Raw genomic sequence first — 27,268 nt, 5'->3', positions numbered from 1 at the left:
TTCATCACAATGGATGTAAAATTAATATATTTCTATAGATTTAACTACAACAGTATTGACTGATTGAACATAGGTACTTGTGTCCACTAGGGATCGATAATATTGACTGACTGGATACCAGTTCTCAAGTATTTTTGATAACATGTCGCCGTGACGTGATTATACCCTGTTAAAAGGATGTGATACAAATGTATTCAATATTCTTGCTGGCTTTGTATCTATGCTCCTGGTTTGCCTACAATAATGATAGTGGATCATAATTTCTGAATGGTTGTAGTTATTTGGTTCGTTAAATGAAAGATGTTGATGAGTTGCTAGAAGAAAATGTTAAAATACATTTAAAATAAGCAAAAGTCATAACACATTAACGATTTTCTCCAAATGATGCAGATCACTTTTTAATGTATCGTAGAATATTAGGTTTCAAAAACAATGCGCATTGTTAGTGTCCAAGGGAGACAAGTTTGTAAACATGTTAGTCTTGGCCCCTTTGTGGTTAAAGCCACAGTTATGAGCTTATATGAATCTTCATGATTTCTCCATATATATATATATATATATATATATATATATATATATAATTATATATATATATATAAAGAAGTGTGTCAACTTGCAGAGATCTTGAGAAAGTGCCCAGTGAGGGTTTGAAACTACATAGTCGAAACATGTTGGCTCGATATCCTTAGTTGGCTCTAACTGGATGAAAAGGACTGATTTTTTTTACTCTTAGTAAGCATTACCCCTTTGCTCGATATTTGCCATGCTCAAAGGTAGTTTAACCTGCCCACCCTCTAAATGTGTTGTTCAGCACTCTGATCAAAATATCTTCCATCATATCCATTTGTATATCAATACAATAGCATAAAAAACAGCAGTTAAAGAATTACTTTGGCTAGTTTTAATAAAATATCAATTGCAAGAAAAACACACAAATAGATAAATAGAGGGAGATGCTGCTTGATTATGTTTTCTCCAAAGTAGACAGTTTGTCAGCTATGGTTCTAGCAATATCTCTGTACACTGTGGCCTGAAAGAGATGCAGAAAGAACATACCATGAAGAGAAATAACAACAAATGAGTGTATTATCATTGGTGCAACATTTTCTTTACAATTTATGACCATAAGTTGACTCATATTACCGTAGCAACCATGGATTTGGTCCCAACTTAATTTGACTGCATTCATTGTTAATGTTTAAAATCGGCCAGATGGATTAAATACGAAAATGAATCATCAATTATTTCTTTATTTATGTTCCATCAAGATTCTGTGTAATGAAAACAACTAAAATTATAAACTAGTTGCAATATTGATACGCTAATTTTGCATGTAATTTCTCATGTGCGTTACTTCAAATCTGGGACTCAAATTCAGTATGTGCAACAAAATTAATGGTCCCACTTGTAAACACATATATTACACAATACAAGATATCATAATGAAATTTTCTGTAAAACCTCCTGAAATGTAATTTAATTCAAATACCTGGTATCCAATAAAATTATAAAAGCATATTTATGTCCGAAAGGCCCAAAATGGCATAATGTCAATAAAGATAAGAAGATGATGAAGATCATCAATACATGGGATTAGCTCCAGAAGGTATCAAGTGATATTAAAGCTGCACTCTCACAAATTGACAAATCTGACAATTTTTTTGTATTTTGTCTCAGAATTGGCTGATTTTGGCATAAATGCCTTCATTTCAGTCTTCATTTCAGTCATATAAGATAACTCACAATAGAACAGATTTGTAATGTTTGAAAAACAGCTGAAAAATTCATATTTCATAAAATATATTAACACTTTAGCCATAAATCTTTAGCCAGCGTTCTTATTTCATTGGTATACAGACAGTTATGCCTAAATTGGCGCATTGCAAGGCAAAAAATAAAAAAGTTGCCAAAACGGTCAATCTTTGAGAGTGCAGCTTTAACCCCACAAATCATTATAAATATATTGTCTCATTCTATATTCAAGGTAAATTTGTAACGAAGACGAGCACTGTTACACCACACACTAGTGATGGATTTTGAGATAAATTTCATAATTGATTTATCAAAATTGACAAAAATCTGAAGTGTATTTCCACAGTAAATATTAGAATTAAAATAGTATTTTCATTTTTTTTAACAATTTCTATGTCAAATATTTAAATCAGTCGATTCCGACAGCAAAAATATTAAAGTGTAAAAACTGACAATCTTCGAGAGTGCAGCTTTAATACAATTTTATTATATGGCCATGGTTTTTGCACTATGACACTGACAACACCATGGATATGTATTTAATATCTAGTCCCAGTCGGACTGGTCAGTATACATTGACGTCTGGTTATACATACTTGTGGGCTGCCTGGATCGGACACTACTATAGGCTGCCCTGAGTCACTGGTCTCTCGTATAGCGCGAGTCAGTGGTACACTGCCTGCAATAGAGAGTGAAGGCTATTAACGAATTTCTGTGGTTACTTTATTAAATCATCTGTTTTCAATTCAATGTGTGTGAATAGAAAACGACACTGGTAAGCTCAGTAGGTAGGGCGCCTGACTTGCAAGCAAGGGGACCTAGGTGACTGGTGTGATTCTTGGACTGGCTGCAAACTCTTTGAAGCCTTGGTCAATTAGCCTAACAATAATGTGAAGAGAACTTGTGAAACTGAGAGAAGTATGTTCTACTGCCATACCTAATATATCCACGCCCATATCCTCAGCCAGCCCCTTGGCCCCGTCTTGGCCAAAAATGTGCTCCTGGTGGCCACACTGGGGACAGATGTAGACACTCATGTTTTCTACTAGCCCAAGGACTGGGACATCCACCTGTAACAGGGGGCACATTCAGTTTATGTCTTCATCATGATTGCCTGAAAATGATAAACCATCTCTGTTTAATGGATTAGTTATACACTTGTCCGATACTCCTTGGGACCGTTTCAATAAAGAATTTTAGTTATACCTTCAAAGATCTTCAATCTGTATATAATCTAAAAATAGAGGTGCAGAATTTTTGATGAAATCAAAGCCTATCTAATGCAGAGGTGCACCTCTTTTAGATAGAGGAGCATCTTAAATTTAGAGGTGCACCTCCATTTGGTATATCTCAACTAGCAGAAGGCGATTATTTTATTCGAATGGTATGTTATATCAACCTTTCTGAACATTTCAGCTCCTCTCCTGGCATCTAAGAGGGCAATGTCCTGTGGAGTTGATACTATCACTGCTCCTATAATTAACATTGAAATTAAAGTGTTACCAAATTTACTTTCTCTTATGTGAAAACAGCATACACATGTTTTTAAGATGAACTATTTCCTTAAAAAGTCATGAAAATGTACACATGCCATATAGAGTAATACGGTAATTGGTTAAAATTTTAATGATTTTTCAATAATTCCAGATGTTTCTGATTTGAGCTGGAATGTTTTCATTCTATTGTTCTCTTTCATACTAACAAATGTCTAGTCTAGGGCAACAGTTTTTAATACATTTAATATTATGCAACTCTCATGATCTCAACAGCGAATAAATATTCTCCTTACATGATTAATAGGTAACATTGCACCTCATTTATTTTATACCTCATGTAAGTTCTCAAAGTTGAAATATCCAGTCTTACCATTGATGGGTATGTTCTGGGAGAGGGAGAGTTGAATGTCTCCAGTCCCGGGCGGCATATCCACAAACAAGTAGTCAAGGGGTGCCCACGCAACCTGGAGTAAAGAGGTTTTTTGTTGTTATATACATTTTATTCAGTTTATACTTATTTTTCTTAATTGTATTATGACAAAAGCTGATAGCTTGTAAATAGAATCAAGTTTGAGTCCATTTCTTAATAGGTAGAAACTAGTACTGTAGTCCATTTCTGGGAAGCCATGAAAAATTACCCCTCATGGGCCCTGTACTGGTTTATTACTTTATGGGCTTGCTCAAACTTCTCGATTTTATAAAGCAGGGCTTGTTGGGAAATCTGTTGATAGCAAGCACTAGTGCATGTATTAGGATTCGGAATTGTTTATCAAAGTCTAATTTCCATGAATGTTGTCACTGGTAGAATGTGTAAATAGTTTCATGTAAATATATTGACTGCTTTTTGCGTAATGGCCAAGTAACATGTAATATGTTTACACAATTTCATGAGAATATCTTCACTAGTTTTTGAGTAATGGCCAAGTCTTTGCACAATTGATGATTTCTCTGACACCAGGGCCAAGACAATACCTCGACTATTAACATATTCTTAATAAACAACAACACAAAACATTAATTAAGTTTGCCTCCCACCCACCTGCCTGAGCAGCCTCTGTACAGCAGACATTACCATTGGTCCTCGCCACACTATGGCAGATTTCTCATCCACAAGGAAACCCATTGACATGCTGAAAGGACACAAGAAGATGTGAGGTAATGGCAGCAAAAATGAGGTTAAAAATCTTGGTAAAGTGAAACAAACTATTGACAAGCTACTAAAATAAAGATAAAAAAAATATCAGCCACTGAGCTTTAGGATCTAACTTTTAATGATTTTGGTGCCTTTACAACTGCTAGAAAATGAAAAAATATAATCACCACTTTATTCCAAAGTTTGTAAGAGGAATCATGCGGTTTTCTGCAAAGAGAAAAAAAATCAAGTCATTGACATTGCAATTTAAGATTGAATAACAAATCTAGATCTGTATTCAATTTTAAAACAAGAATGCCGTGGAGCAAAGACCAACACTTGTTTGTTGTTTTTTCTGTCAGCAAGGGGCATAATTCAACAACTATTAAAGCAGGAGTTATGGGCATTGCTACATGTTCACAAATGCATATTGTCACTCATAACATGTGTTCCAAGTTTCATTTGAATAACTTGAATGATTTGGTGTAATGGCCAAAATTAAATGAAAGTTGCACAACTAATTAAATTTTGAACACCACCGATGCTGACACTAAAACGACATCCTATTTTTTTCTTCATACATGTAAATATGACAAGCTTAAACATATAATGTTCTCACTGATTCCCAGAAAGGGTTCCCCCTTCAAAATTAGAAGAGCTAAAAAAAGATAATATTCTAACTGTCATCCAGATAGGATTTTCCCATTGAAAATCAGAAGAGCTAAAAATAGATAATATTCTCACTGTCATCCAGAAAGGGTTCCCCCTGCAGATTCATCATGGTGGGTAGAGATGGTCCATACACATCTGCATCCAGCAAACCTATGTTCCTCTTCTGCAACACCAAACTGGTTGATTTTTATCACAATTTTGTGAGGAAAAATAGAAGTCCTATACATGGCTCTCACACTTGTACCAGCTGAAATATTGGAACTTTTGTAATATTTAGTAGTGGCGAAATGTTTACTTTACTTAAAACTTTATGGTTTGAATATATTCATTAACTCATTAACAAAAATCTGTCAAAGTTAACAAATGTGTACATGTACTTCTAAACATTTATATGTATCATTATACATGCACATGCTTCTGTAACTTACTGGTTCATTTGCAGCCATGGCCAAAGCAAGATTCACTGAAATAAGACATGTCCCAGGTACGGTATATACAGTAGAATACCATCATTAACAAAATTTGCTATCAAAACAATGCCTGTAGAAAATAGTCTGGTCTTTCCTTTTATTATGCTATTTAAATATGTTGATGATTTCAAGAACAGAAATTTAACCATATGATATTCAATTCTGTATTGTCAATATTAAGATGAGCTCTATTAGTGATGCCCACATGTAAATTAGACAAAAAAGCAAATAATCATTTCAAACTATAAATACATATATAGTAAAGTACATGTTTACATATATATATATATATATATATATATATATATATATATATATATATATATATATATATATATATATATATATATTATGTTTGTTCTCAAAATAAACTAGGTCTCTTTTTTAATTAATTATATATCAGGGTAACTAAAAAATAATTAGAGTCAGGACTGAAAAATAGTGTCACTCAGATTACCAGATTTACAACAATGTTTTTATTTAGCCTCAGAATACCACTCACCAGCAGTTGTTGACTTGCCTACTCCTCCTTTCCCAGATGCAACCACCACCACTGACTTGACTCCATCTATAGGTCTCCGTTGTGGCAGACCACGGGCCATCAGCTTCTGCTGGTGATCTGACAGACCATCCTTCACACCCTGGTTTCGAAAACAACCAGTTTTAGTGCTGTGTTGCAAACAATCAGAAGGGATATGCAGATGTTTTAAATAATAACATATAATCAAACAATATGACCAGATAACCATTCAATCTTAAGTAATGCTAATCATAATATCACAGTCATCGTACATTGTGTTTTTCCTGACAAATTTTAGGCTGAAGGCCCCAATACCCAATGCTTTTTAACATAAACTTTTGTCCCAATATATTTTCATGAAATAAAATATTGCTTAAACTAACTACCGAGCAGACATACATGTACATGCCTAAAAGCTCACTGGGCCAAACTCACTACTGAATATAGTTACTGCTATGACAGATGTAATGTCTCAGAACTTCGGAACATTATATTTACCATTGCTTCAAGTACTGTGTGTACTCTGAAGCAAGAAATAGACAAAAACTGTGCATGAAATTCTCAGATGGCACAATAGTATGTGCTTTAAAAAATAAGTCATCACAATAGGATAACAGGCAAAGGAAGTGGATGACATTTTAACTGGTGCTAAGGCCTAAAAAAAATTGTTTGGTTAGGGTTACATCCTTTTCAAAAATAGGTAGGGTAGGTAGGCTTTTATTTTTTTTTATTTTTTTTATTAGGCTTTATATAAGAATGTCATTTTCATCATTGGAGAATAGTTTTAAAGTTATCTCCTGTATAACCATTTAAGGTTTTAAACTCCATATTTAAAAAGAATTATTATTTTTTATTTTTATTTTTAAGTTTTTCAATTTTTTTTTTAAACTGACTATAAAAACAGTAGGGTCGGCGCCTATTCAGTAGCTAGGGTCGGGTAACCCGAACCAAATGTAATTTTTTTTAGGCCTAATGGAGAACTGGTTTCTAAATTGTGTGACTTCCTGATTGAAAACAGACAGGTTGTAATTATTGACAACTGAATGTTTTAGAACAGATTAAAAAGAGTTTATGCACACAGTTAAAATAGCAAAAGATGAAAGTGATTATTTAAGTTGACACTGATACCATTGATATATAGGCAACAACAACACCATTAATCGATATACCAAAAACCACATATATATTTGTAGAGTAAAATATGCACCTACAAATCTGAGATACTTTGTTTCAACTCTAAGTAATCGATAGGTCTAAAGAATTACCTGACATAGATTATTTAGATTACTTAAACATCTGAATTAACATATCCGAATTTAGCACCACTGATATATATAAAAAAATACTTACAAAAGGATTGTCATGGGTTGACATCCGTCGCATTTGATGCAAAACATTACGAGTAATAATTTTCATGATAATTTAACCTTTTTAAAAATGAAAAACGTATGATAACATTAAAATTTCTGTGTGGGATGTCTTTCCCTTGAGGTGTAACCCATTAGCACCGGCAACCTCTAAATTAAAGAGCATCCGTTCAGGAACAAGAACTCTTATGTCAAAGGTTACGTCGCTGGGTCATTTTTCAGGTATTCTTCTCTGTTCATGTGCCTTTGTGTGTATATTAAACAGTCTGCTTTATTATTAATTTCATTCTAATTGTCGACCTCAATATTTTCATTCAGGTTCACTTTCTTATGATCTACTTTCACTTTCCTTTTCACCAAGATTTATTTTCACTTGCACATTTTTTTCTTAAATTGAGGCTTTCACCACAGGCGGCAGCTACGTTGGCAATATATGGTCAATCTTCCCTACAAGACAAAAATAATAAAAAATGTTAGCTACACAAAAAATGATTGAAACATGATCAACTCCACACAAAAAATCCCAATACTGTATATGTATGTACTATTTATACATGTAAATATAATATAATCGGGGTTAGAAGGTGACCCAATATGGATATAGAGGGCAAAGGCAACCATATCAGGTGAAAGCAAAGCTTGAACTTGAATATGGTTTCCTGCGACCCGTATATCCCATATATCGCGTCCCTTACATTGTACTAACACAGTAACGTAAACATCGCATTAACAACCTGTTTACATCTGTCAATTTATTTATGATAAATGATTCATTAATTATCAGAATAAGAAAATAGACGCCATTTAGGTACAATATGAAGATAAGTGATGCAATATGTCCTCACTCAGGGGTACATAGAATTACCGGAATCTCCCTAACTACCAAAATCCACCGGAATCTACCGGAATCCCCTGAGAAATAACTTAAATTTAAAACTTAATATTGTTTTAGTTTATATAAGTGTTTGGAGGTGTTTTAATTATTTACTATCCATTATATATCATTATGAGCGTATGTACGTACATACTATCTGAAAGGGTACGGGGATTCCGGTAGTTTTCATGTCAGTATACAACGACTATAATGAGTATAAGTCTGTATTTAAGGAATATGGATAAGGATTCCGGTAGTTTACCGCTGATTATGTTTTGACCAAGCTACCGGAATCCCCTGTGAATTACTAAAATAACTAAATTTCAATACTATTTCAAGTATGTTAATGCTTGAATATAGAATGAAGTAAGAGTTTTAATCTAAAAGTGACAAGGATTCCGGTAGTTTACCGCTAATTATGTTATGACCAAACTACCGGAATCCCCTGTGAATTACTAAAATTATTAAAATAACTAAATTTCAATACTATTTCAAGTATGTTAATGCTTGAATATAGAATGAAGTAAGAGTTTTAATCTAAAAGTGACAAGGATTCCGGTAGTTTACCGCTGATTATGTTTTATAATTTAATCAGATTATGGTAGATTCCGGTGGATTCCGGTAATAAGGGGATTCCGGTAATTCTATGGACCGCTCACTCAGGCCAATGGCTTTTTGATATTCATGTTGGTGGCGTAGTATACATACACCATCGTTCATAAGGGGGTCTAAACATGTCAACCTTTATGGGGTCACCACATGACCAGTCCTGGACCAATGGTGTTGCGACTTTCATCTTGGAGGCGTAGTATACATACACCATTGTTCATAAGGGGGTGTAAACATGTCAACCTTTATGGGGTCACCACATGACCAGTCCTGGACCAATGGTGTTGCGACTTTCATGTTGGCGGCGTAGTATACATACACCATCGTTCATAAGGGGGTGTAAACATGTCAACCTTTATGGGGTCACCACATGACCAGTCCTGGACCAATGGTGTTGCGACTTTCATTTTGGCGGCGTAGTATACATACACCATTGTTCATAAGGGGGTCTAAACATGTCAACCTTTATGAGGTCACCACATGACCAGTCCTGGACCAATGGTGTTGCGACTTTCATGTTGGAGGCGTAGTATACATACACCATTGTTCATAAGGGGGTGTAAACATGTCAACCTTTATGGGGTCACCACATGACCAGTCCTGGACCAATGGTGTTGCGACTTTCATGTTGGAGGCGTAGTATACATACACCATCGTTCATAAGGGGGTCTAAACATGTCGACCTTTATGGGGTCACCACATGACCAGTCCTGGACCAATGGTGTTGCGACTTTCATGTTGGAGGCTTGGTATACATACACCATCGTTCATATGCAGGCCGTAACATGTCATACTTTAATATGTTATAATAGAATTTGGGAAAAAAATATTTGTGGTTGATACCTTGTTTTTCGAGATCACTTCTAAAACATAAACATGTCCGCATGTTGTTTTTCTCAGTATTTTGGGATTAATACCTTTACCCATGAGATTGGGAATTTTTGAGTCAAATTTGGCAAAATTGAGAAATTCTTCATAAATAATTATTACAAAGGATATAATTTATATAATACTAAAATGAATAGCACTGGTATTATCAACATAATATTCACTGACTCTGTTAACGCCTTTCATTGTTGAATCTCTTGTTTTAATTCTTTAAAATACATGTAGTCAATTGTTTGATTAAAAAGCTCAGAGATCGATCCACTTGCTGATGCATACAATTCTCATCACTGCATCAAAATTACCAAATGCTTTAAGAAAATTGTAGACTCAGTTATTATTATTATTATTATTTTAAGAACATTAATTTGTTGTTATTATAATATATCACTTTAAAATGTTATTTAAATAAAACAAACGTCAAAGTGATACAATAACGCAGACAAGACATCCACCAAAGATGGGCTGCTGAGGTATCTGGACCAGGATATTATATTACATACATGCCATATTTTTTAAAAGCTCCACAGAGGATTTGTTTAGAATATTAGGGGATTTGGGTGACACACCAGGGGATTTTCATTATCGCCATGAAGAGCATTGGGGCATGTGCCAATTCACTTTGTTTACCCCCTTTATTTATATTTCTCTGAGACACTGTCATATTGCATAATAAAAGTACTTTATAGAAAATTATATTTCAGAGACAATTTGATGGGCTTAAATCACGAGTGCGAAACAGTGGCTCCAGCTCTTTTTGGAGCTGTATAAAAAAAGAGCCAATGACATTTAAAACTGCGCTAGAGAAAAGAACGGACATCATCATAAAACGTAAGTATGAAGTTATTTTATCTAATATCACAATTATGAGGGCTTATTTGAGAAATCGGGGAATGCAGTGCCATATAAATAAATTATGTTGTTTTTTTTACTTAAGATTAGGATTAATTATTTCCAAATTGGGAAAAAAGAAACTTTTTGCCATTGGGAACTTGACCGAATCAGGATATAAATATTGCCAAAAAAAACCCCCGTGTCCATGGGTGGGGAAATACAATTGACAGACAAGACTGTTTCGTAGAAATCAGCTTAAGTGTCATAATGTAAATACCGGATGTGCCCTCCACAAGCTTCCATATCTTTTTTGCACCTAGAACATAAGCTGCCAATAGACGTGCTAATTTGTGGATGGGGGTTCTTGACCTCTCCTTAATGTGCCTTTGACAGAGCTGTGTCTGTGTTGGAAGGGTCTCAAACTAACTTGTATCTGGAGGATGTTCCCTACATGCTCTATTTGGTTTGAGTCGTGCAATGAGTTGGCCCGTCAATATGCTAAATACCGTCACTTTCATGGTATGCGTTGATGAACCGAGGTCGGTGTGGGCAAGCATTATCATCCATACGCATGAATTTGTTGCCAACCATGTGCACCAACATATGGCCTCATAAATTCATCTAAGATTTTGTTGTGATAATGAACACCCGTTAAAGAAGCATTAAGGATCACAGTCATATAAGTCTGTAAATCCATCATAGGACATCCCAGCCTAGATCATCCAAGATGAACCACAGAACCTATTGATTGACACAACCATCATTGAACAACTCAGATTTCAGCCTCCACACGAGTCTCAGGCCGTCATTGTGATCAACACAGAATTGAGACTTATCTGTAAAAAGAATTAACCCAGTCTGGTGAGACTGGGTTTGACCTGGGAAAATTCTAACCTCAGTCTTTGGTGATTTGGAGTCAAAGGTGGTTGAACAGCACGCTCCAATATATTATCAACATGATGTCTATATCTAAGGGTTTGCTCACTTATGCGAACCCCAGACGTCTCCAGGAAGTGTGAATTCAGCATTTTTGCCGATTGGAAATCCAAATGCAAAAGATAAATATATATAAAAAGGCTTGGGAAACAGACACAAAAGTCTGCTTCTATTCCCTGTTGTTGGTAAATTGCTTACAAGTATTTCATTTACATGTCATTTTATTTTTGTGTAATGTATTTTGTTTTTTATTCAGCTGTGTAAATAATCACTTTATAAGCACTTTGAAGGAGACAGACTATTTGTTTTGCTGTCTTGAACTTAATACTTTGTATAATGGCTATTTCAGAGACAGCACACCTTAGTTGGAACCCTTGTATCCTCAGAGTACCGCCACAGTAATTATTTATGTTTATTTCAACTAACAGTTCTGTTAAGTTTTATCTACTATGATTACAAGAATAAATATAATTAAGTTATTCAGATATGTACAAGCAGTCAATTGTATATAACTGCAGAAGTTATCCTTTATATAATATGTAATGTTTTTGCTAGTTTGCTTATAAAAGCAATTTGATAGGTCAACACTAATTTTTGAATCAATATTGACCAATCAATAAACATTCTGGTTAACTTTAACCAAACCAAACAATAAACCAGTTTTTTCGGCTGTTAATAGACAAGTTGCCGCCATTGCAGTGGGTATTTTATCTTGAAGATTTTTTTTGCAAGTTAAGTTACTAAGATGTATATACATCTAAATATTAAAGTGTTCAATAACTTTGAAATGACACTAGAATTGTTGAGCTGTTCAATTTATAGTTTATTTAACAACATACATTTTTTATCATGAATGCTCAATATTGTTATATTTAACAATCTGTCATATTTCAGATGGCCGACGCCCTTCCAATGAAACCTGAATACGAATACCAAACAGTCGAAGAAACTGCAGATCCAGAGAAGGACATTCATAGTACGGCTCACCATAATGGAGAGGATCGCACAAAATTGAAGCACCCACCTGTAATCTATTATATTAATTTCTAGTTATAGTAATTATCTCTTCTCACTTAGAAATTTGGTTCTGACATAACTATAAAACCAATTTTATACAATAGGCTATTGATAAAAGAACCGCCACCAATGCAGCCGATATCTTAGTTTTATTTTTGTTCACGCAAGTTTTAACATTTCAAGTTGGTTTATTTGTACTGAATTAATGCAACCAGTTTTAAACTGTGAAAGTGTAAAATGGAGATTTTATTTTAAGTTAAGTGGCTGAGACGTGTATAGATATTAAAGTTTAAATTAAGTTGTATTTAAATGAAGATGATTATTTTATAATTTTAAAATATTGATATTTTTCAAATTTACAACACAATATTGTTATATAAAAAAGTCTGTCATATTTCAGATGGCCGAAGCCCTTCCAATGCAACCTGAATACGAAATCCAAGAAATACCAGAAACAGCACATCAAGAAAAATACATTCAGTGTTCAGCCGACCGTAATGGAGAGGATTACTCAAAACCAAAACGCCCACCTGTAATTTACCTACAGTCAAACCCTGTTAGCTCGAATTCCCAGGAACCGGCAAAATTATCTCGAGCCTCAGAAATTCGAACCAAGTGGGATTCTAAACATTTAGTATAAGGAAATCGGTCATCTACGTCTAGTTTGAGCCAACGAGAAATTCGAGCCAAGTGAGTTCGAGCCAACAGGGTTTGACTGAATATTGAATTTGTTGTTGTTTTTCTACTTACTAATGTAATTTTATATTATGATAAGATACATATACATGCACTTACTATATATGTACCTGGACCATCCTGTGTTGTTATTATCATCCATTATCTATCAGTGGTGGCGATGGCAGAGTGGTTAAGCATATCAGACTCTGGATCCGAGGGTCCTGGTTTAATCCCTACTCAATGCTTCCTCAATGATAAGTAATGGTTTTCACCCAGTACTGAGTAGTGGTAAAAAGTATGTACAAACAGAGCTTGTGTTACATGTTCATCATTACCACGTAAAGTTTACCTTTACCATAATAATGAAAGGCCTGGCGAGTGTTTGTACATCTTAGTTTGCCATATATTTTAGAGGTCTGAGAGAAAAAGGCAGCGCCATGCGGAGATGATACAGCGACAGAAGGAGATGAGGAAGAGAAAAAAACTAGAAAGAAAAGAACGGATCAGAGAACAGGGACAAGATGCAGGTAGGGTATATTCATTACACATTTAGATAATTCAGTGACATAGGGAGATTTGAAAGAAAAAGAAAATTGAGAGAAAACAGAGGATCAGGGAAAAGGGCAGGTAGGGTATATTTAATACACCATGAGGATTGAGGAAATGATTAAGTGACAGGATGATGTGACAGAGGAAGATGAGGAAGAGAAGGACACAAGAGGAAAATCAGCATAATAGAGAACACAAGCAAGATGCAGGTAGGGTATATTAATATTCTGACCACAAGGATTGGAACCAGCAGTGTGTTCAGTAAAGATGTTTGCCGCAAACATTTGCCGTTTGGTTCCCCAGTTGCAGTTTATGCACTGCGCTGCAACAGAGATACAAAACAAAATGTTTGCGAGCGTTTTGTTAACGCTCGCCTTACTGAACGCACTGCTGGGTACTGTGGGTCTCCGTCCTGGGACCATATCCATTAAACCACTGTACACAGTGCCTCTGATATGGTTTTATTTAAAATATCAACATTTAAACAAGAGTTGTCATGTTTTGAATGTTATTTGTTTGTTTAGAACAACTGTTGAAGATTATCATACTTCATATTTTTGTCTGCACTTTTTATGATTACCGGTAGGCAATTAGGTAATGAGAAGCTTTCAAGAGGCTTAATTCAGCTCGTTAATTCCTTAAAGGCTATATACAAATGAGATCGCCAAAGTTGAGAACGCCCTTTTAAAGAGAAGAGTATTATAGAGTAGAAGACAAATAGTTTAAAAACATAGACAAACCCTGTCATTTAGCTTTAAAAGAAAACATGGGAGTTGTTGTATTATTATCTCACTCCAAGGGAGCACAAGTGTAAAATGTAGTTCTCAGTAAAATACTACTAAGACTTAAATTCCATAACACAATGGTGATACAAAGCTGTAGCCAATTGTATAAAACTTGGTAAAATAGTCCACTGGTTATCTTTTGGTTCATTTGCATACTTAAATATTTAAATTATTTGATTGGTTAACAGTAATTATTTGGTAAATATTGACCAATAAATAATGAATATACTTTGACCAAACCAAATAATTAACTACTGTTATACAACTGAATGGTGTGAGGAAGGCATGGAGACTGGGCAGATCATCTGTATTGAAGATGGTATGATAAAGAGACCATAAGAAACATTTCTACTAAATAGTACTTTAATCCTCGGGTTTAATATTTGTAGGTTCAGAACCATCCCTGTCTCGGGAAGAAATGAGAAAACGGTGCGAGGAAGGCATGAAGACTGGCCAGATCATTTGTATAGACTGCAGTCTGGAACAACATATGAGCGATAAGGTACTGTTTTAGTGTTACAGGAGTCTCTTTCTGGCTCTCACCCTCCCTCCATGTTCTCCCTTCCTAAATCCCTCCCTCCACATGAAATTTAGTCTGTTATCATCATTATGTAGATGTTTAGCAAGTTCAATTATTCTTGCTGAACTAGTTTTACTTCTTGGCTCTGAAATTGACATCATTCATGAACAGGGGCTGACACAACATGGTTTACTTTGTTGTTTTAAATTGTTGTTGAGTTCAGTTTATGTAAACTGTTGTTCAGGCCAAAATATCTTGATGAAAGTTCTTAAGTTTAAGTAGCATATTCCATTCAGCCAAATTTCTTACTTAATCCTGAATTTCCTTGAGTTTACTTTATAAAATTTCCTTTATAAGTCTCAAACTCCTTAGAATGTAAATATTTCACAAACTAAACCATAACAATAATAAGGAGCTTAGCTTACAGTAATCCTGCAATAAAGGACTTAAGATGCTTCGTGAAATTAAGGCAAGGTGTTGTACTGAAAGATACAACATATATACGAACTGCGAATAGCAAAAATGAGTCTTAAAAAAGTAAGTAAATATAAGCAAAAATATGATGCAATACTTTTTTTTTCGGACATGTTTGATGATGTGAAAATTGATTATTTAATTGTCTATATAAGACCCATTTTTGTTTGTTGCAGTTTACATATATATATCTGTATGTAAATCCAATACCATTCTTATTTTTTTGCAAAAACATTACACAATGACAAATTTGGTATGACAATGCAATAGGAAATTAAATGAAGTTCATTTGATTAAGCCTTTTTTCATATCTGGCCATTCCCCCAGTCTATAACAGTTATTATAACTGAGCCAAAGGGTTTTACCTGTATTGTTAATTTTTAAATTATCAGTTTTTCATATCACATCAAACTATGTTCTGCATTAAAGCTATGAGTACCTTAAATGTACAATGGTCTTTTAACATACGTCAAACCATTCTATATTGAGTCTCGGGGGGGGGGGGGAACTATGATGTTACGTGATATTTTTTATAACTTTTATATAACAACTATTTTTGCCTGTCACCGTTCCAATTATGAAAACTCAATTCAATTTAAAATTGAATTCAGTTTATACTGGAAAATGTTTGATGTTAAAATGTTCTGAAGATACTTGTACTTAAATTGGCAATATCATTTGTAACTAGTGTGAACCTGTATAAATGAAAGTTAAAACCTTAAATTAAACACTAAACATTATTCTTTTATTTCTAAGAAGAGTAAGTGCCAAAAAAAAAAGGACATTGAATTTAGTTTTTTTACTTATAACATTACGGTAGGTAATTTGAATTGAGATGGTAATATGATAGTTTCTGGAAAAATAACCTGTTCTGATGGCAGTCTAATTAAATCTGGTGTTAAATATAAAATGCCAATATTTTGTACTATAAGAATATTTCAAGGATAAATCTGTTATCCTTAAATAATTAAATTATGGATTTTGGTTGGTAGTGATTACCGTAAATATGATTATAGTGGAAGCAATATTCATCAAGTCTGTTTATTTAAACTGTCTGTCAGTGTTTTATTATATATTTTTTGTTTATTAGAGACGTTGTGAAACGCTACTTGCGCAGGTACATGTGCATTTGGAATACCTTTTGTGCACTACACCATCCAGGTATGTGTACATTGTACAAGTTTAAAATGACATGTACGATAGTACAAGGAACATGATTTATGTGAATATCCAAGTATTAGAAAGCATTAGGGATGCAAACGAATGGCAAAATTGATATTCGAATATTCGTTAATTCTTTCGATCGAATATTCGAATATTCGATTACCAATATGAATGTATAAGAAATGTAGTAAACAACTTTTATTGTTTGCTTTAGTAATAGCCGGGGCATTTTAACCCTTCTTCGTTGTAGCCGGTATCCGCGAAGGACCCGGATTTTTCCAAACATTGGCAATGAAATTCCCCATTTACAAAAATATCGAACAAAAGCAATAGCCACTGAAAAAGGCGAAGATCGTAAATGCCTGGTTGAATGTCATGATGCACCAACGGGTCGTTCTGTAGGACGAGCGGCCTCGTTCTGGGATTGACATCTACTAAATATAACTATGAAAACACCAAACCTACTCGGAAATTAGATAAATAATAAAACGAAAATAACCCTGAATATTGACCCATCTATTGTATAACAATGACCTAAATTGCTATTCTATACAGTTACATTTCAAAGCACGAATGTTATATCGAAACATGGAAAACAGCATATAACTAGCACATGTCATCCATATCATTACGGCGATTTGAGCAATACTGCACAGCTTAATTGACAGCCATGACACCACTTTGGTTGCCGATTCCGTTTATTATCCAATAATGGTCATTAGAATTTACCGAAAATAATTGAAAGTTGTTTGATGCCACTTGTCTTATAGCCAGTTTTTGTAAAATTACGGGTACTGTTTATAGTCTCCGACTATGTGTCCCTAATTAACATATGACGCGTGTACCGGTATAGTGTCATCACGTCACGCCTCTGGCAATTAGAGGCCAATCGTTGTAAAAACAAGACATGCTAATATATACAACAGCACAGATGTAGGAAAAAGGTTTATTATTATATTTACCAAACAAAAAGCATCGAATATTCGAATACCAATTTTGACATTCGAATATTAAACGTTCGATCGAATATTCGAATATTCGTTTGCATCCCTAGAAAGCATACATGTACAAGTTGAAACTGAAAGTTTGTAAACATCTTTTATATTCAACTGCAAACTTTACCTATACATGAACATACACATACAAGTGCATGTAATGTTTTTCTCTACAATTTTCACTCAATATCTTGCGAACACTTAGGCACAGGGACCTCCAACTTGGTAGGCAGGCTTTCCATGACAAGCAGATGAACCCTATTGCTTGTAATGTGAATGGGTCAAAGGTCAAGGTTACCATGAGCTGAAAATCTGTTGCCAACCAATAACTGAAGAATGCTTTGGCCCTGGGATCTCCAACTTGGTGGCCAGGTGTATGAGACACCATATACTAGTTAATGACCTCTTGTTTTTGAGGTCAGTGGGTCAAATGTAAAGGTCATGGTGACCTTGATCCGGAAAACGGTTTCTGATCAATAACTAAAGAATGTTTGGGCCCAGTGACCTCAAACTTGGTAGACATGGTCATGACAAATATATGAAGTCTTTTGGGTCAAAGGTAAAAGTCAATATCTAATGAACACTTGAGCCTAGGAACCTTTAACTTGATAGGCAGTTTGAACACTATCAGTGAATGATCCGTAGTATTATGGATACTAGAATTTCAATACAGTAAACATATTATAGCCATTTATCTAAATCATTTACATTAACAGTAATCCAGTTCTAGTTATTTTTGTTTTTTCATTATTTTTCATTCTCTTTAACATAAAATTTATTTCTTTCAAACCTTCTTTTTCTATTATAGGTTTTCATTTAAAACAAAATAATTTTTGCAAAAATATCTCTAACATTATGTAGTGTTCACATACATACAGGTTCAGCTTTGCCCAGCAATCTCATTTAGTTAAAAGTACCAAATATTGAAATTCACTCCATCTTGCAGTGACGTAATGTCATCTTTTTTGTTCATTCTTTGCTCTTTAATTTTTTTTTCATTTCATCAACTGCATTGGAAGGTTGTCATGAAAAAATGTTAGAAACTAATTAATGGCTGTCTGTCCAAAAAGCCCAAATGCTTATGGCTATCTGTCCATAGGGGGCATAGGGGGCATTTGTTTGGTTCCTGTGGTTCATTTTTCCATGGTAAAATATTCCCCCTTTTTTGGTGGGAAATTAAAACTTGTCTAATTGGGGAAATGAAGTATTTTTTTGCAAGGTGAAACAGCCTGAAACAACAGTAAATTACACTAATGGAAAAATCACTGGCAGTTTCTCTAACTTGCCTTAAAGATCTGCCTCTTCGCTTATTATATATTCATGAATTTAATTTAATTTGTTACCTAAAAGGTATTTCAAAAAGTATGTCGCAACATCAAAACCAGTCAGAAATTAAAAATTCTGGTATTCTAGTTTGAAATTAAGTGATATATTTATTTGAGAATTCGATTTCACATATGTTTTTGTTGCAATATACTATAAGAATTAAAAGAATGATCATTTGATATTGTGACAACAACTAAAAGTTTACTTGAATGTCACCCTGGGACCTTTTGGATAAGACAATGTGATCGAATTGGACTTAAGAATTACCAAGCCTGAATTCTTACACTAGTAATTGGAAGCAAGAAAAACTCTGCTATATAAAATTAAGAATTTGAGCTGGGAAAGCATATTATATTACCGGCACAGGGTTTGTGGGATATTTTATAGTTACTTTTTGATGAATAATGGCCAGCCAAATTTTAATCCTCGCAAAATAGAACAGAACAAAAAAATCATAAAAAAGGACCTCAGGCTCAGGAACATTTAGCAATTTATAATGTCTGTTATGCTTTAAAGTGAAAAATAATGTTATTTTCACTACAGTTTTCACTCCAATATAATTGTAACTTAACATTCATGATGCCTTGTTGAACTATTTTAAATGATGTCTCAATGATCTTAAAACATGGATATTTTTCCTAAATTTTAGATTATAAGTCACAGAAAATTTGTTAAATTTTGGTGTAAGATCTTTAATTTTGCTCCTAACCTTAGGAATGTGATTCCTAAATATTGTTGGTGCGATCACTCAGTGACTAAATTAAAATTTAACATAGAAATGTAATAGATACCGGTATCCTTTATGTCTTTGTTCTATTCCAGGAGAAGGGGAAATTGGCGATGCAAGTTGGCCGTCTGTATGGCTCTAATAGAAGGGTAGATAACCCAGCCCATATTTACCTGACTGGAGTTAATAAAGGGGGACAACTCTACTCAGAGCTGGTGAAGAAGAATTCAGGGTTTGAGAATTATCTGGTTTGTATTGTATTTCATACTGCACAATATTGTTTAATATCAACCTTTAGTAATGAAAACTTTCAATGGTAAATACCGATATATTTTAAATAAACTATGATTTGACATTTTAATTGTAATTTCTGGTTTTGTTTGATTTCATTGTTAGTATTCCTAGTTTTGAAAATGTTGGAGTAATTGGCAACACTTTTGGTAACTTGTTTACTCTTCGAATTTTTGAACCCCATGTAAAATTAAAACTTTGGTTGACATTTTTTTACAGATTGAAGTTGAGGAAAAATCCCACATAGAGTTGTTTCCCTTAGAAAGAGTTGTCTACCTTAGCCCTGACTCTAACAATCTGCTGGAGGATGTTGATCCAGGCAAAATCTATGTCATTGGAGGCTTGGTTGATGAAAGTGTGAAAAAGGTAAGAGCCAAAAATAGAAAGAGAAAACATTACTGTTCAATAATGATCACATTCATCAACTGTTATTTAGCAGGGGGAGTTAAAAACACTTAATGATATTTAATAGGATAGAAAAAAAACATTGTTACTCCACATATGGCTTTTTATTTTGAATTTTGTGTGGATTCAGAGAAGATTATAGGGATAAATCAAATTAATGACAGTTTTTGCATGGTTTCCGTGTTAAACATTTGTTACACTTATTGGATTTGGTTTTTAAAACTGTGAGAATGATTGAAGACAATCAGTTTAATGTGGGAGAAAATAGTTTTGCATGGATTTTAGTTTAATTATCTCTGCTGTATTTGAGGTGTAAATTTGTAAATGATTTTTTTGCTTGTTCTGTTTGCACTGGCAGATTTTCACAGAAAAGCATTTTTCAAACGATGCAATGTCCTTATGGTAAATGAGAAAACACATTGTGAACAGTACCGCAAAAATACATATTGTTAAAAAGCTTTATTACATTTTTTTCATCATGGCCTATAACTAAAATTAATGATCATTTTGACATGTAAAATGCTTAGAATGGGATTTCAGAAAGGTACGTATTAAAATGTAATACGAAAACATTAAGAAACATGAATATAATACATTCATTTAACACATCAATGCTTAATAATACATCAATTTGTACCTAAACGTTAACAGGAGAACTCATCAAAATTGTTTAATTGCATAAGTAGGACAGTCACACATTTATTTAACACCTTACTCAACATATCAAATATATATTACTCCCAAATGAGACGAAGCACGACTATTACAATTCTTTTAATTTTCCAAAAAAGATGAATAAAATATAGAAAACAATGGTTCTTATGAAGGATACAGTGTTTAATTTGAAAGAAAGGTGCAGAAAACATGGTATTTATACCTTATGAGACGACAGTTGATCATTGTAAATCTTTTAGGACTCAGTCATTTAATATTTGTGCAGCTATAAAATACAGGGTTACAATCTTCCATCCGTAATTAATATTTTCCATAGATGAATTATTAAGTAAGTATTTTTTATCATTCAAATTTTATGTTTGTTAAACATGTGTATGTATTGATTTTAAATACTAGTGTCAGTTTAAAAAAAACTTGCTGGAATCAGTCCTCTTACTGTTTTCTGTGGTTTTAAAGTTTGGGAACACTTTGCAGTGCTCCAGTCAGGATTAGAAAAGGGGCAGGGTGCTAGGTCTGAAAGGGCACTTTTGATGCTCATTGAATGAGCCTTAATGAGGCACTTGCAAGGGCCAATGTTCAATTAATATTGTGTATCTGTTGTTACTACATTTAATACTGACAGTTTGTTATGCATACCTTAGCTGTTATCTTTACTTTAGTGACCAATTTATGTTTATTTATTATTTCTATATTTATTTCTGAAAAGAGTTCAGAGTCTGTCAATCAAAGGGCACAGCAGGGTGTAGTAAAAAGGCAGTGGGATGCTGGCAGCAGGGTTTGACACCCTGCTATTTAAGCCTTAATAGAACACCTAATACAAGTAGTTTAAATTAACAATTATGTAAACATAGAATGAGTAAGATTTTTCAGAACAAACTCCAATACAACTTTGTCTTTCTAGTTCCATCTTGTTCTTATTAATGTCCGTAAGGTTTTGTTCGGTCATAGGAGCATTTCCAGCTCATCAGGATTGAGAGCTTTTAACTTTAGACCATTTAGTTGTAAAGATATTTTTGGCTCAGACATTTGCATCAAACACAATAGGAGGTACCTTGAAATGAATATAAATGATTTCGGAAACAGTTTCAAAAGGGGTCTAAGCCCCTAACCCTACTTTGGTCATGAATCGCTCATGCTCACACAAACCCCGAGTTGTTTTCAGGATTGACAATTTTCAGCTGTAAGAACCACGCTGTTTGGCTTGTACTATAAATAAAGACTTGAATTAGACAACTTGACTGAGCTGTATTTGTATTTTATTGGAAATGTTGAGGATTTTGATACAATTTTCAGTTAACCTAGACCCACAGGAAATGAGCCGTGACTCAAAATGTTGAGCCTTTTGACATTATTCTTTCAAATAAAATTAGTAAAAATGGCTTCGAATTTTTTAATGCATTGAAATTATTTGTGTAATGTCAATCTTTAAAGCTGTCAAAATTTGGATTTTTAGCTCTACCGGCCAAACTTAAACTGTAGTTAGAAATTTTTGCGAGCTCAGTTCCTTTCATAAACCAGCCAGATCCATCCAAGTATGACTGGATTATGGCCCTTTAAATGGTGTAGCCATATTAAAATTATATTCTAAGGGAGACAACTTGTACAGAGAGTTGTGTAATATAGTTTTACTCTCCCTTTGCCCTTTGTTACCAATAGCAGGAAAACATGGTTCACTTGAATGCTAGTTCAGTATATTGCCTTCTAGTATGTACATGCTTTGGATAAAATTAGCAAAAATTCATGCCAGTAGATCAAAGGCCCTCAATGAGCTGCTTGACAAATATATTGATCACCATTAAATGTTAAGGATAATTTCCTGAAATGTCTCTATATTGAAATATCAAATAAAACAAGATAAGCCTTTCATGTCTGAAAGCCTGACATCGTGTATTTGCAGCTCATATTATAAAATACTAATGGAATGTTATAAGAAATCAACAATACTGAGTAGAAATAAAAATTGATGTAATATTAGAAGATGGATGCTTATTCAGTCACTCCTTTTATGACACAAAGTGCCTTATCATTCAGAAATTTGGTAAAGTTAACAAAGTTGTTAACTTTATTGTTGTTAACTTTTAAAAAAATCTTTACTGCTCTGGAAGTTAAATGGAAATCAGGGTACACTTATGATCTGTTGCAGTTGTAACAGCTCCATCAGCTGCTCTTGTTTTATTTAAATATATGATCACATTATCAATTATTTGATGTAAAAAGCCATGTCGTTAAACACATTGTTAACTTTAACAACGTTCCTAACAATCGGCCTATTTAAAAAAAATATATCCTACTTTCAGCACATCACCCTGTCCCAAGCAGAGGGTGCAGCTGTTACAACAGCCAGACTGCCCATAGTGGAGAACATGGTTAGAACAGAAGTGGATAGCCCCTCCCAAGTTCTTGCTGTTAATCAGGGTAAATATGGTTGCTTCATTGTAAAATAAATGCTTATCTGTCATTTAACAAAGACTGTAATTCTAGAAAAAAATTCTACTTAACAGGATGCTTTTTTGGTGGGAATTTTTTTTCTCAAAGCCAGTTAAGGGAATGAATTTTACTGAGGTATCTTAGTTATGTTTTTGAAAACTGCATGATTTCAAAAATATTTTTACAGGGATAGATAACTTTTAAGGACCCCTTTGATATAGAGTAAAAACTCAAAGTACTGCTAAAGTGTTAGTGATCTTTTAATCGTCATTGTGCTCATTTGTGCTGTGCAAGATTTGCAAGCTTTGCCCCAATCGAAAAATGTTGGCCACCACGCAGTGCGCAAAATGTATGGAAAGTCCTTTCACTCTTGCTAATGTTTTCATTGAGTTATGCCCCTTTTGGTCATACTAGAAGAAAACAGGCGCATTGGCATCAACTTTCTCTTGTCTTGTTTAATGTCTTTCAATACAAATGTACTTTTTAAACTGTCAGATGTATTGTTCATTGTCCAGTACCCTGAGAATTTGTAACATTATGCTTGACCATGAAGTCTTTCTTTAGTTTTAAAGGCATGTATATCAGGGTAAATAGCATAAATTTTAAAAGAATTGGATCTCAAGGTGATGTATAATGAGAGAATTCATAGATGTTTTCTGTCTTTAGCATCATAGTGTTTTGCATTTTACCTGCATTATATTATTAAGCAAACATCAATGTTTATGTACATGTATATGTAAGAACTCATTAAAGGGGCTAGACACCAGATGCCCCAATTGTCAATGTGAGTTTGTAGGAGGTCGATAATACATCATTTTACATGGTTAAGATAATAAACGTAACAATCATGTTGCTGTTTCATTTGTGTTACTCCATTTAAAAATAGCACATTATGGTTTTCCAGTTTAAATCATATCTGTACGAGTATCATATCATACGAGTACAGATAAATGTACCCATGTTATTTTTTAACTTACTGGTATTTACGTGATAGACATCCCCAGTAAATGTCAAATTGGAAAAATGCACAAAAATGTGAAAGATGCATGTGTCATAAGCCATTTGATACATCAGTAAGTAAGAATAAATGGGTTGTACCGAATGATGTCAATTTTATGTTAGTTTTGGACAACTTTTTTTTCTTGCAATTGTATCATCTGGTGTCTAGTCCCTTTAAAGTGGAAATGTAATTTTAACTTTGTATTCTTTTGTAGTATAATACATAGGGTGAGCGTCTCTGAAATAAGATATGTTTAGATGAACACATTTGTTATATACTCATCATTTATCTGCTAGCAAAAAATCTTACAAAATATTTTCGTCCCTATTCAACCTTGTGCAATTCTGCCGTATTTTACTCGGCTGATAACACTTCATATCAAGTATTTATTGTTTGAATGATGTTAAAATGACAAACGAAAACAAACAAAAATGTTTCCCTAATATGTTATTAATTATGGTTATAAAACTTTGACTTGACTTATAACATGTTTTCAAAATGATTTAAACAGGAAATTTACATAATGAAAGAGTTATGAATAATGCATTTTGATCAGGAAGTAGACCATATTCAACTTTCAAGGACTTTCAAAGGTTTTGATTTCATCAGGCGCAAGCCTCTCAAAATCTGCAAAACCCCACTCCAGTTGATTACAATGCAGTGCAAATAAACCTTCAGACAAAAATGTTATCAACATGGACCATTTGTCAAATCTGATTTTTTTTATTTGGCGAAAATGTAATTTCTGTATTTCATGCGAGAAGGATTCAAGCTTTTTAACTAATCATGTTTGTTTTAAGATTCGATATATATAGATAAGTACTAATACATGAGCTCCAATTCATTATGTTCAATCTCTAGCTTGCATTTGTTGAGTTATGCCCCTTGGATTGCCTGAACTAGAATTTAGATATGCCCCTTGATTTAGTGCAGTATTGCAGAATTATGCACCTTGATGAACTGTTTTTTTTTACAGTTATGATCCTTGATTGACTGTACTATTACAGAGTTATACCCTTGATTGACTGAAGTAGTGTATAGTTATGCCCTTCGATTGTGTGAACTGTTGCATTGTAATGCCCCTGATTGACTTAACGAGTGTATAATTATGCCCCTTGATTGATTGCAGTATTGCAGAGTTATGCACCTTGACTGATTTAACTTTGTACAGTTATGATCTTTGATTGCCTGAACTATTGCAAAGTTATGGCCTTGATTGCCTGAACAATTGTAAAGTTATGCCCTTGATTGCCTGAACTATTGTATAGTTATGGCCTTGATTGCCTGAACTATTGTATAGTTATGGCCTTGATTGCCTGAACTATTGTATAGTTATGGCCTTGGTAGTTAAACCCTTTGAGTATCTGAACTATTCTTAAGTTATGCCCCTTGAGTAACTGAACAAGTGTATAGTATTGCTCTTAGCTTGTCTATACTATTGTATAGTTATATCCAAATATATGGTCAAATGAACTAGTCTATAGTTATGCCCTTTGATTGTCTGAACTAATTTATAGTTATGCCCCTAGAATGACTGAACTTATTTATAGTTATGCCCCTTGAGTGACTGAACTAGTGTATAGTATTGCCCTTAGCTTGTCTATACAATTGTATAGTTATATCCAAATATATGGTCAAATGAACTAATTTATATTTATGCCCCTAGTTTGACTTAACTTATTTATATTTATGCCCCTAGTTTGACTTATTTATAGTTATGCCCCTAGTTTGACTTAACTTATTTATAGTTATGCCCCTAGTTTGACTGAACTTATTTATATTTATGCCCCTAGTTTGACTGAACTTATTTATATTTATGCCCCTAGTTTGACTGAACTAATTTAAAGTTATGCCCCTAGATTGTCTGAACTAATTTATAGTTATGCCCCTAGATTGTCTGAACTATAAATTTAAAGTTATGCCCCTAGAATGACTAAACTAATTTAAAGTTATGCCCCTAGATTAGCTGAAACAATTTTTAGTTATGCCCCTAGATTGACTGAACTTATTTATAGATATGTTCTTTGATTGACTGAACTTATGTATGCATATCTGTGTATGGGCCGGAGGCCTTCAAACAATAAATATTTGAACTTGATGTGTACGAACTAGTGTAGAGTTATGCCCTTTGATTGTCTAAACTAATTTATAGTTATGCCCCTAGTTTGACTGAACTAATTTATAGTTATGCCCTTTAATTGTCTGAACTAATTTACAGTTAAGCCCCTACATTGACTTAACTATTGTATAGTTATGCCCCTAGATTTGCTGAACTTATGTATAGTTATGCCCCTAGATTGACTGCAATAATTTATAGTTATACCCCTTGATTGACTGAACTTCACTGGATCAGTATTGTCATGATTTGCATGTGATGCTCTTCTGTATGCTATTATTGATGTTATGTTTAATTAATTGTATTAAACTTATTTCAGTGTTTGACATCCTAATCAACTACTCTCACACCAAAGACTGGAAAAATGCTTTAGCTGTCGGTGTGCCCAGAAGAAAAGGATTCATTGTGGAAAATGGCAGTTGACGGGATATTTTGAACTGACAGCATTATTTAGACAAATACAATTTCCAGTAGAGTTATTTGTTGTCTTCTTTTATTGTCGGTGGCAATGACCAAGTCGTTAACGAATCAGGATCTGGATCAAATGGTCCTGGATTTGATCCCTAATTGGA

The 27,268-nt window shown here is 33.8% G+C and overlaps 2 protein-coding genes across 4 annotated transcripts; one reads left to right on the top strand and one right to left on the bottom strand.

Moving 5' to 3' along the window:
* Positions 1 to 889: 889 nt before the first annotated feature.
* LOC128224066 (iron-sulfur protein NUBPL-like) lies at positions 890 to 7,546 on the bottom strand. The gene is made up of 11 exons (XM_052933703.1): positions 7,393 to 7,546; positions 6,025 to 6,163; positions 5,481 to 5,515; positions 5,125 to 5,215; positions 4,569 to 4,608; positions 4,288 to 4,378; positions 3,619 to 3,712; positions 3,152 to 3,225; positions 2,690 to 2,822; positions 2,349 to 2,431; positions 890 to 1,030 (listed from the first exon to the last, which is right to left on the bottom strand). The coding sequence occupies exons 1-11, from the start codon at positions 7,456 to 7,458 to the stop codon at positions 965 to 967; spliced, it is 912 nt and encodes a 303-aa protein (XP_052789663.1). The 5' UTR covers positions 7,459 to 7,546; the 3' UTR covers positions 890 to 964.
* Positions 7,547 to 7,568: 22 nt separating this feature from the next.
* LOC128224065 (tRNA methyltransferase 10 homolog B-like) lies at positions 7,569 to 27,172 on the top strand. Of its 3 annotated transcripts, none has more exons than XM_052933701.1 (11): positions 7,569 to 7,631; positions 10,482 to 10,608; positions 11,897 to 11,945; positions 12,442 to 12,573; positions 12,965 to 13,096; positions 13,655 to 13,769; positions 14,966 to 15,078; positions 19,878 to 20,030; positions 20,293 to 20,439; positions 23,451 to 23,568; positions 27,016 to 27,172. In XM_052933701.1, the coding sequence occupies exons 4-11, from the start codon at positions 12,442 to 12,444 to the stop codon at positions 27,117 to 27,119; spliced, it is 1,014 nt and encodes a 337-aa protein (XP_052789661.1). In that variant the 5' UTR covers positions 7,569 to 7,631; positions 10,482 to 10,608; positions 11,897 to 11,945; the 3' UTR covers positions 27,120 to 27,172. The 3 variants fall into 3 exon arrangements, with proteins under 3 accessions (XP_052789661.1, XP_052789662.1, XP_052789660.1); XM_052933700.1 differs by lacking the exon at positions 7,569 to 7,631 and adding an exon at positions 7,774 to 7,946; XM_052933702.1 differs by lacking the exons at positions 7,569 to 7,631; positions 11,897 to 11,945 and adding an exon at positions 7,773 to 7,946.
* The last annotated feature ends 96 nt before the right edge of the window (positions 27,173 to 27,268 follow it).

The sequence above is a fragment of the Mya arenaria genome, chromosome 17 (genome assembly GCF_026914265.1).
Source record: "Mya arenaria isolate MELC-2E11 chromosome 17, ASM2691426v1".
Lineage (NCBI taxonomy): Eukaryota > Metazoa > Mollusca > Bivalvia > Myida > Myidae > Mya > Mya arenaria.
This window is presented reverse-complemented; position numbering and strand designations above follow the sequence as displayed.

Bases quoted from the DNA above. Each gene is read 5' to 3' on its own strand.
- LOC128224065 (XM_052933701.1), top strand. From the start codon at position 12,442: ATGGCCGACGCCCTTCCAATGAAACCTGAATACGAATACCAAACAGTC. The intron at 20,031-20,292 runs GTTTGTATTGTA...ATTTTTTTACAG, and splicing joins CAGGGTTTGAGAATTATCTG to ATTGAAGTTGAGGAAAAATC. The intron at 23,569-27,015 runs GTAAATATGGTT...AACTTATTTCAG, and splicing joins AGTTCTTGCTGTTAATCAGG to TGTTTGACATCCTAATCAAC.
- LOC128224066 (XM_052933703.1), bottom strand. From the start codon at position 7,458: ATGAAAATTATTACTCGTAATGTTTTGCATCAAATGCGACGGATGTCA. The intron at 5,516-6,024 runs GTGAGTGGTATT...GTCTTATTTCAG, and splicing joins AGGCAAGTCAACAACTGCTG to TGAATCTTGCTTTGGCCATG. The intron at 2,823-3,151 runs GTTGATATAACA...CCCCTGTTACAG, and splicing joins GAGCTGAAATGTTCAGAAAG to GTGGATGTCCCAGTCCTTGG.